The following is a 10,618-nucleotide window of genomic DNA, read 5'->3' on the forward strand; positions in this document are numbered from 1 at the left end:
GGGGATACAGAGATGAAAAAATAAGCATTATTGAGGAGATGGGTGATAACCAGAATAATCAACTACCTTATGTAGTTGCTGCAAATCTAGATCTTGTTTCTCATACTATGTACGATTATGCCAAACCCACTCTAACTGGGGCTGAATTGAGTATTGTGCGACCCACCATTGTTGCGAATAATTTTGAACTAAAGTTGAACACTATTCAGATGGTACAACAATTTTTTCAATTTGATGGTTTTCAAGACGAAGATCCAAATACTCATTTGGCTAATTTTCTAGAAGTTTGTGATACTTTCAAGATAAATGACATTTTTGACGACGCCATTCGCCTGCGGTTATTCCCTTTCTCGTTGAGGAATAAAGTTAAACAGTGGTTGAATTCTTTACCACGAGGTTCTATCACTACATGGGATCAAATGACCGAAAAATTTTTACTGAAGTACTTTCCACCGGCTAAGACAGCCAGGTTAAGGAATGATATCTCTTACTTCTTTCAGATCGACTTAGAGACCCTATATGATGCATGGGAGGGGTATAAGGACTTATTGAGACGGTGCCCTCACCATGAGTTACCTCTATGGCTATAGGTTCAAACCTTCTACAACTGTTTGAATCCCTCAACTAAGTAATTGATCGATACGGCTACCGGTGGAATTCTGAACAATAAAACACCTGAAGCGGCTTATGAGTTTATAGAGGAGATGTCACTGAATAATTATCAGTGGCACGTCATGAGGACGAAGCAGATGAAAGCAGTTGGTGTTTTTAATTTGGATGTAGTCACCATGTTATCGAATCGGGTAGAACAATTAAATAAGAAAATTGATAATTTTTATGTTTCTACGTAGATACATCCGGTGATGCAATGCGATATAAATGGAGGAGGAATAGATAATTCAGAATGTTTACCCTACGGTCCTAGCGTAGAGAATGAACTAATCAATTATATGGGTAATAATTTTAGGCCTCAAAATAACCCTTATAGTAACACCTATAATACAGGTTGGAAGAACCATCTCAATTTCTCTTGGAGTGGTCACAACCCCTTCTAGGCTTCTAATAACAACCTTACTAGCAAGAGAAAAAGCCAAATCTCGAGGAAATGTTGACGAAATATATCTCGTGTCAGAAACTTTCTTTCAAAACACTGAAATAACATTTAAAAATCAGTAAGCGTCAATTCAAGGACTCGAGAATCAAATCACTCAACTTGCTAAATTGATTTTGGAAAGACCACAAGGTAGTTACTGTGCGAAACTAACCCTAAAGAGCAGCTTCGTGCAATTATTGTGTGAGATGAAGAAGGGTTAGTTGAATCTGAACTAGAACCGAAGTAAGAAATTATGGTAAGTAACGGTAAGGTCGAGGTAAGTCAAAATGAATAAAAATGGATTGGTAAAGAATATAAACCTCGAGTGCCATATCCTAACACGACGAAGGGGGACCACACGAACGAACAATTTGGTAAATTTCTTAAACTTCTGAAAAAAATTACATATTAACTTACTGTTTATTGAAACTCTTTCGCAGGTGCCCAATTTTGTTAAAACTTTAAAGAAGCTTTTGGTGAACAAGAGGAAGTTAGATGATTTGTCGCATGTGAAGCTAAATGCAGTTTGCTCAGCCATTTTGCAAAATAAACTACCTAACAAATTGAAAGATCCAAGGAGTTTTACTATTCCTTATTTAATTAGTAGTTTGAATATTAATAATGCTTTGGCTAATTTAGGGGCTAGTATTAACGTCATGCCTTATAAAATGTTGAAGAAATTAGGTCTTGGGAAACCTAAACAAACTAGGATGAGTATTCAATTAGCAGATAGAACCATTAGATTTCCTAAGGGTATTATTGAAGATGTTCTTGTAAAAATTGATAAATTCATATTCCCAGTTGATTTTGTTGTTTTAGACATGTATGACGATAGTAAGGTACCTTTGATTCTAGGTCAGCCCTTTTCAGTAATTGCTAAAACTATAATTGATGTTGGTACGAGTGAATTAGTACTTCGTGTAGGTGATGAAACAACTACTCTCCAAGCTGGTGATTTTGTTAAGACATCTAATGATCGAGATTATTTTACAAGTTCTGTTAATATGAGTAGCCATGTGGTCAACCTTTTGTGCAAGAAACCCCTCGGAAAAACATAATGGAGCCATGTTCTAGTCCATACGATAGAAATAAAATGGTTTACGATGAACGAATGTTACAATCGATGAACTAGATGAATGGTGGACACATGTCAAAGAGAAACCGAGAAAACATGATGAAGAGCCAAAACGACGCCCTGACAAGCATGTGGATAGAACGAACCAATTTAAGGTTGGGGACAAGGTATTTCTAGATAAAACGGATCCTTGAATTGCCACTTCGGAGCTTGATGGAAACGGATCAAATCCCTTTACGGTACTGAATGTCTTCTCATATGGTACAGTTGAGGTAACTCATTCTGAATTTGGCACATTTAAGGTAAATAGTACCCGACTTAAACCTTATTTTGATAATAGAATTGATAATGAGAAAGAGTAGAGTCAACTTGTAACTGTGTGAATACGAGGTAAGTCGAGCTTAGACTTTCAATAAGTACTTCTCGAGAGGCAACTCGAGTGTTAACAATGCTAATTGTTTTAATTTTATTTCATGTTATTTTTAAAAACTAATTAATTTTCAAAAATAAAAAAACATTTTTTGACCCAGACGACCTGGGCACACAGCGTGTCCTAGACCGTGTGCAATAAAAAAGGTTCAACAGTGACTTACATGGCCTGACGACATGGCCGTGTAACCCATACGACCTGTACACACGAGCGTGTCCTTGGTTGAATGGATCTTAAGACTTAATTTTTTTCAAAAGTTTAAAGGTTACACGGTCTAAAATAGTCCACACAGTCATGCGAGACAGTTGTGTGGCTCACATGGCCTGGACAAATGGGCGTGTCCTGGGCCGTGTGAAACCTAGAGCTAATTTTTTCATTTTTAAATCAAGTTAGAGAGTTACATGGGCCAGACACATGGCTGTGTGCGAAACACGGTCGAGCCACATAGGCATGGGAGAAGCAAAGGAGATTGCACATAGCCGTACGACACGGCCGTGTGGCACACACAGCCTGGACACACTGGCATGTCCAAAGCCGTGTGAAGATTGGGTTGGAAATTTTTATCGCACACGGGTGTGTGACACGGGCGTGTGACACGGCCGTGAGGTCCAACACGGGACTTTACACTGCCGTGCCCTCTATTTAATCAAAATAACCCTAATTTTATTTTTCACTTTGTCTTCTTCCCAACCAAGTATAGCCGCTGCCGTTCACCATCCTTTTACAACTTCGGCCATCCAAATCACTCCTCTCCTTCGTACATCGCGCTCTAACCCCTCACTGACTCAACCTTTTCTCCCATCCCTCGTCGAGCAACATCACTTCATGACCCCCACCTCGCAGCCCCCTCGTTGAACGTACCACCTCTCCTTCGACCTAACTTCCAGCCAACGTGTGAACCGCAGTCAACACCACCACCCCACCGCCGGCCTCCTCTTCGTTTGCCCTTTTCCTCATTTTCTTTATTTTATTTATTTAGTTATATAATTTATATTTCTTTTGATTCTTGTGTTATTTTTTGTTTTATTCTTGTTATTATTTTTTTAGTTTTAGTTTTTATTATTTTTATTCATTTTTATTAGTATTTTTTTCTTCTCGTTATTAATATCATTTTACCATTGTTCAGAACAGTTTAGATTTTTGTTGATTAATCATCTTGCTATGTTGGTTTTTGTCATTCATTAACTTCACCACTGTTCTAATTATAAGTCATTTTGGTATTATTGTGGATTTGGTTAGTCATCGATTATGTTTTAGTGTTTTATTATTATTATTTTTTTTGTGATTTTGTCTGCTTCGGTATTAGTCCTTTATTAGTCCATACTGATTTGTTAGCCCCTCTATTTCTTTATTTGCTACTCTTTATTGGTTTATTGCTTTTCAGATTTTGGATTATTTTCCTCTTCAGGCACACCATGACGAACACTCGCAACAAGTCTAAGGTTGTCGTTCCTGCTTTAAAAAAGTGGAAGACCCCAGGTGCAACCTCTTCCTCAAGCGTTTTTGCTAAAGCCCGCCATCCCTACATCTGATTTTCAACAGGTCCCTAGGAGGACTTATACCAGTTACTTCGACTGCGACCACTCAGCTTAGGCCGATGTATTGATTAGGCCGCTTTGGAGCAGGTCCAATTAGCTGATCATGTGTGCACTTTTATTGCCATAGCCTTGTGAGATCGGTTCTTCTCTATCATCGAGCCCACAAATACGAAACTGACTTTGGAGTTCTACTCTACATTTATTCTCCAGTATGTGATGATGACTCATGACGAGCCGGGCACCACGACCTTCAGACTTGGTTGTTTGATGCGCCATATGAGTGTCCCTGAGTTCGACGCTGCTTTGGGACTATACACTGAGGAGTTTATGAGTGCCGAAAACTTCCTCTGCCTACATTGACACATCCACTACTCGTCATCTAGTTGTTGGGTAGATCTTACGGTGATTACGACACCTTATAATGTGAGTCACTCGAAGGTGACTTCTCTCCTTCCAGCTTTACAGTATATTCATGCGATCCTCGCCCAAACATTGACCGATTGGAAGGAGAGCATCAGAGTTGTCTGAACAACCGACACATATTTTCTATAGAGCATGGTGACGGGGCAATTTTTATCTAGCCTACTTCATCACTCTCGCCTTTCGCTATCAGACAGAGCATAGTAGAAAGGGTCCTATCTATTTAAGCCCTTATATGACTTGACTAGCACAACATTTCAGTCTCCTCGACACACTAGAGCAGTTTTCTTCACTTACACTCGTTGGCCAGATATCCCCATAGGGATTATCAAGCATGACACACGTGAGGATAATCGAGAGGCTTCGTGGAGTGGATTCACCTCAATACCGGTTGTTTTATTCTGATCCTCAGATTGAACTCGATGACTTCACTGATGATGTTCCTTTCCATCACGAAGATCCTTCTCATCCTTCACATTCGAGTCACCGTCCGACTTCTTCTGCTGCTACATTAGAAGGCCTCTCTGAACAGTTCACTCACTTCGAGCAATACTATTTTCAGAGGTTCGATAGCATCGATGAAACTTTGCAGCAGATCTGTTAACACCTTTATATCTCTTCCTCAGCACCAATGACTCACCCTATTGATGCCTCTGACGATGAGGATCAGCGATTTTAATTGTTTTCTATTTAATTTAATTTAAATTTGATGTTTATTTTTATTATTTTCTTGTACTTCTTTTAATTATTATCTTTTAAACTATATTTTTATGATGGCTTCTACTCGAGTTATAACCCTTTAATCTTCTTTATTATTGGGTTTATTTTCTTATTAGTTTGCTCAGAATCATGCACTACAATTAGATTCGACTACAATTAGAAAATCCCTGAATTATGTCTTATTTTTAAGTAATTTTCTCATACTTCCATTAAAATGAATTTTTGTCGATTTGGAATTTTTGTTGATGTTTTTTAGATTAATTTGTAGATAATTGTGTACTGGTTGGTTTAAACTTAAAGACATGAAAGAATCAAGCATGATAAGCTAGTTTTTTCAAAAATTAAAATTTTTAGGTTGTTTTTCTAAATTGAAGTATTATCTTAAAGTTTGAGATTTGCAAGATTGACATAAAAAACCATGATTTTTTTGTGAGATTTTGAACCTTTAGAGCATACATTGTTCTTACTCATTTTATTACTAGTTATGAGTGTGTCAACCTGATTTGTTATTCTAGAACTTACTTTGATTATACATGTCAAGACCACACCTTTGATTTGATATACTGAGATGATAAAGGCACTTAGGTTTTAACCCACTTATCCTATAAAAAACCTACCTTTTTAATTAACCCTTAGTGAACCCCGTTGAGCCTAACACACTGTTTCTTAATATACCCATTAATGTTAACGCATAACTCATTTTTTGTTCGTTGAGAATTTTTCCCATTTTATTAACTCTCTCTTTGTCGAGATTTAATTTGCTTAGTTGCCTAACTATGCTTTTTTGTTTAATTTGCTGAATTATTTCTTATTGTTAAAAAAATAAAAAAAATACACATATATATTATTATTTTAGTTCTATGACTGAGTCCGAACAGTTAAATTCATATTTTGAGAAGAAACTCATTTTCTTATTCTTGAATAGTTCTTGATTTATGTACTTGTTTTTAATTCAACATTTTTTATTTTTCTAGTTTGGTAACTTATCAATTCGATCTCGATTTTAACCATCTTTTTTGACCTTTCTCAACACCCTTAACCTAAGCCCCATTACAACCTCTTAAAGACCTTTTGATTTGTGTATCATATCATTTTACTGTGGTGGTGATTTGATTTTCATGCAAGCCTATAGTAATGACATTTCATGTTTAACTATTGAGTGCTTATTCTTGAACCTTAAACACTTCGAGTGATTTGAGTGAAACTTTAGTGAGGATGTCAATTCTTATTAATTTTGAATTAAAGGTAATTACTTAGATAAGGGGAGGCATCCATGTTTTCGTGTATAAAAATGCTAGCTTAGATTGTTTGAGACTTCACTACTCTTTTAGTTGAATTGCCAATGCATGATTATTTATGAATTATTTTGAGACATTATTGATGGGAATTACAAGTTGAGAAATATTAATTTTAATGTGAGTTGAGGATTTTGCTTGAGGACAAGCAAATGCTTAAGTGTGGGGATATTTTAATCTTATTCTTAATGCATTTTTGGATGATTAATTATGTAAATTAGTGAATTTGATGCTCCTAATCCTTTAAATGCATGCTTCTATAGTTAGGAGAGCATTTGAGAGCGAAAAATGAGCCAAAATAGGACAAATAGAGCTGTTTCCAAGATCCACATGGGCTGGCCACACGCCTATGTGCCAGCCCGTGTCAATTTTGCAACCTGCTTCCCAGATGCGCGAAAAAAACTCAATTTTCAGGCTTTTTGAGCATTTTAAAGTTTATAAATACCAATTAGAAAAAGACCTAAGGGGGCAATCAAAGAATATTGAAGAAACACTCGAAGAACGCCATCGGAATAAACTTGGAAGCAGATCTCCCTCAAGATCGAAGATCTTCATTTAATTTCTTTCGAAGTTTTATTGAGTTTCTTTATGTCTTGTGGTTATCCTAACTTTGATATGTTTCTATTCAGGATTATGAACTAAATTCCCTAGATACCTAGGGAGGATGAAACCTATGATGAAGCTTATTATTTGATTTATGATTTACATGATAAATACTTGATTCTTGTTCTCAATTATGTATGCTTATTTCTTGTTTTAATATTTTTGGGATATGAATTCATATTTATTGTACTTATTTCAGAAGAGCAAATTTCAATGTTTAAAAGTAGATCTAGCATAATTGAGTGGAGTTGCATGCAATCCTAGAAATAAGATGACATAAATCTACCAGATTAGAGTCAAATCTAATAGGGGAATCCATAGATCGAGTTAGTCCGACAATAGGGCTTTTAATTAGAAGAGATTCAATTAATCAACATAGAGTCAGTTGTTCTTACCCTCAAATGAGATATTAAAATAATTTATGGATTTCCACGGATCAAGAAACAAGTGAATAAATCGTTTAGTTCAAATTCATAATAATAGGTGAAGTCTAGGTGAATTCTTTCTTAGGTACTGTCTATCTCATTGGTTATTATTTGATTATGTAATTGATTTATTCTCTGTTGCGTTCTTAGATAAATTAGTTTAGTAATTTTTGATTAAAACACATCACCCCAATTTGTCGGCTAGATAATAAGAAGACGGTAATTACTGGTACTTTTAGTCTTCGTGGAAACGATATTCCCTGTTCACCATAGCTATACTATTATTCGATAGGTGTGCTTGCCTTTGTCGTATTTATAGTTAGTTTAGTGACCATCATGACCCGATCCGAGGTTCGACTCGATATAATAAAAGAAAACCCTGAACCGCAAAGTGGAGGGGCTCATTCTTCCTGTTTGTTTTTTAGTTCTCTACTCCTGGAGAATAAAGCCTTGCACCCCACCCATTTTCACCAACTGTTGATCCAGTGCATCAATAATGGTGTGATGAACGTGGATCGAACACACGACCTTTAGGTTATTGACATATCAAGGGTATATCTTCATTGATTTTTCTTTCTCATTGCATTAGAGTTTTTCACTGTTAAATAGCAACTTATTCGAAATAAGCTAGAAGAGTTAGGTTCTGGGTTAATGGCGATTGAAAATTGTGGTTCAAGTTCTGCTCAAAACATAGAGGTCTTTTTTGGATTGGTTGCTTCCGTTTTAGCCGCTGTAAACGAATGTCACCATCTCGCAATAGCATGTATGGATATTTCTTATAGTGGAAAACTCTTGATGCAAAGCTACCTCGATGTAATACTTGTTAAATTTGACAACTATGTGAAGGATCTTTCTGAGTTTTACACTGCTAGGATTTTAAGCCATGGTTTCACCATTGTTCTTTCAAGGCTAGGTGTTAGTGCTTCCAAAGATGACATGAGGTTTTACATAAGGGGTTTATTAACACGAATGCAGATTGGGGATACAGAGATGAAAAAACAAGCATTAGGAAATTTATATAATGTTTTGGTTGAAGATGAGAGGTATGTTAAACTTATAATAGAAATTGGTGATATTGTGAATGTTGTAGTACAGTTTCTTGATTCCTCAGAGATAGAGATTCATCGAGAAGCTTCAAATTTTGTGAATTTGATCTCTGGGTTTTATTTATATAAAGGGCTTTTGGTTAAAGCTGGGATTATCGGTCCTTTAGTTTGAATTTTGGAAACTGGGAATGATTTGGGTAAATGAGCTGTTGAATTTGTGCAAAATTTGACTGTTAATGTTGATAATGCATGGTATGTTTCAGCTCATGGTGGAATGACTGCTGTTTTGAAATTATGTCCTAATGGTGATTTTGGTGGTGAATTGATTGGTCCTGCTTGTGGGGTGTTGAAGAAAATAAGAGTTTTATGGCTGAAGAAGGAGTTATATCAAAATTCATCAAGCTTGTAACATCAAGGGAAGACCTTGTGCTTATCAATTCAATGGAGTTCCTTCAAAATAGAACTTCTAGGGATGAACCCTTACACGAATCGTTCTTAAAGAAGGCAGGATTCATACATTGATACATGTTTTGGATCCAAAATCGACCGTCTCTTTAAAAACTAGAGAAATATCACTGAGGACGATCGAGGATCTCTACTTTTCATCGCAAAAATACATCAACACATTGATAAACGACAGGTTCATCGATAGACTGTTGTTCTACCTTCGTAATGGCGAGGTTTTGGTTCAAGAATCAACTCTAAAAGTCACATCCAAATTTTGTTATGCATCAGAAGAGGCTAAGAAAGTAATAGGGGATGCCAGTTTCATCCCCGAGCTTGTGAAATTACTCGATGCAAAGTTATACGAAGTGTGTTCCATAACAACCACAACACTTCATAGCTTGGTCTTAATTCCAAAAAACTGAAAATAGTTCATCTAAGACGATCGAAACGTAAGATGCCTCCTCCAATCACTTGACCGAGATAAAGTCATTTTAGAGTTGAGCTAGTTCATTTAAGAAAGAGGGTGATGTGTGGACTGAGTCTTAGAGAATGGGTGTGAGGATTTTTCCCTATGTTTCCTTTCAGTTGAGGAGCAATGGTGCCTAGTGGTGATAGGGGGATGTTGAGAGGAAGCGAGCGACATCGACAAAAGATACATATACCAATTGCATATCTATTTATTCTCTAACCTAATTTATTTGTTTCCTTTTAGAATTTGATTGTTTAATTGGAGAAGTTAAGTTATATTTTGGGGAGCATTTGATTTTAGGGATTTTGGTTTGGAATTTCTTTATCTATGATAATCATAATAAATTTATTGACTCTAATGAAAGAGCTTTGTCTCGAGCCCGCGTTTACAAATTCTAAGCTACATGTCTGTTGTTGTTTCTCCTTCTCAAAACATATTCCTACAAATGGCTGGAGCATATACGTGGAATCAACCTGGTGGTGGTGCTCTTTACATGGGATAATAAGTATACCCTAAGGTAATTGAATATAATTTTTACATGTTAATTTTTATGTTTGTATGATCTTTATCCATAATGGACCTAGCAAATGAGAAATCCAATTTAATTGACATGTTTTGTTGTATTACTAAACATGATCTCATAGTGTGAGGATGGCTATGTCTAGTATCAGGTTTGGTTACTGCCAAGTTGAAAAATAATTGCTTAAACATTAGTACAAGTTCAAATTTAAGTTTTTTAAGGACATGGAGGTTTGTTGTTAACTGTCAACAGAATTTAGTTGTTAATGGCTTGTAAATAATTCACCATGAGGGCTCATATTATGTTTACATGCATCACAATTAAAAGACACCAGCTCACGGTATGTTTTACTTTGAAGTTAATTTTTTAATGCTAGTTTCAAAGCTGTTAATCTATATTTAAGAGAGTTATTTTCTTATTAATGAAATAAGAAGAATTTATACTTAATCTATGATATTTGGATCTACCTCTAACGAGTACTCCCTTCGACGAGTTAAACTTTATGCAGGATAAGTCGTTTAAGAAACAAGAACAAAT

At 35.9% G+C, this 10,618-nt stretch overlaps 1 protein-coding gene and 1 non-coding gene across 2 annotated transcripts; one reads left to right on the top strand and one right to left on the bottom strand.

Moving 5' to 3' along the window:
* Positions 1-467: 467 nt before the first annotated feature.
* On the bottom strand, positions 468-574 carry LOC121215852 (small nucleolar RNA R71). Its single transcript, XR_005911821.1, has one exon. It is a non-coding gene; the product is annotated as a small nucleolar RNA R71 (small nucleolar RNA).
* Positions 575-8,250: 7,676 nt separating this feature from the next.
* LOC107949909 (uncharacterized) lies at positions 8,251-9,054 on the top strand. The gene is made up of 2 exons (XM_041089892.1): positions 8,251-8,803; positions 8,909-9,054. Exons 1-2 carry the CDS (start codon positions 8,251-8,253, stop codon positions 9,052-9,054), a joined length of 699 nt encoding a protein of 232 aa, XP_040945826.1.
* The last annotated feature ends 1,564 nt before the right edge of the window (positions 9,055-10,618 follow it).

The sequence above is a fragment of the Gossypium hirsutum genome, chromosome D03 (genome assembly GCF_007990345.1).
Source record: "Gossypium hirsutum isolate 1008001.06 chromosome D03, Gossypium_hirsutum_v2.1, whole genome shotgun sequence".
NCBI classification, from domain to species: Eukaryota; Viridiplantae; Streptophyta; class Magnoliopsida; order Malvales; family Malvaceae; genus Gossypium; species Gossypium hirsutum.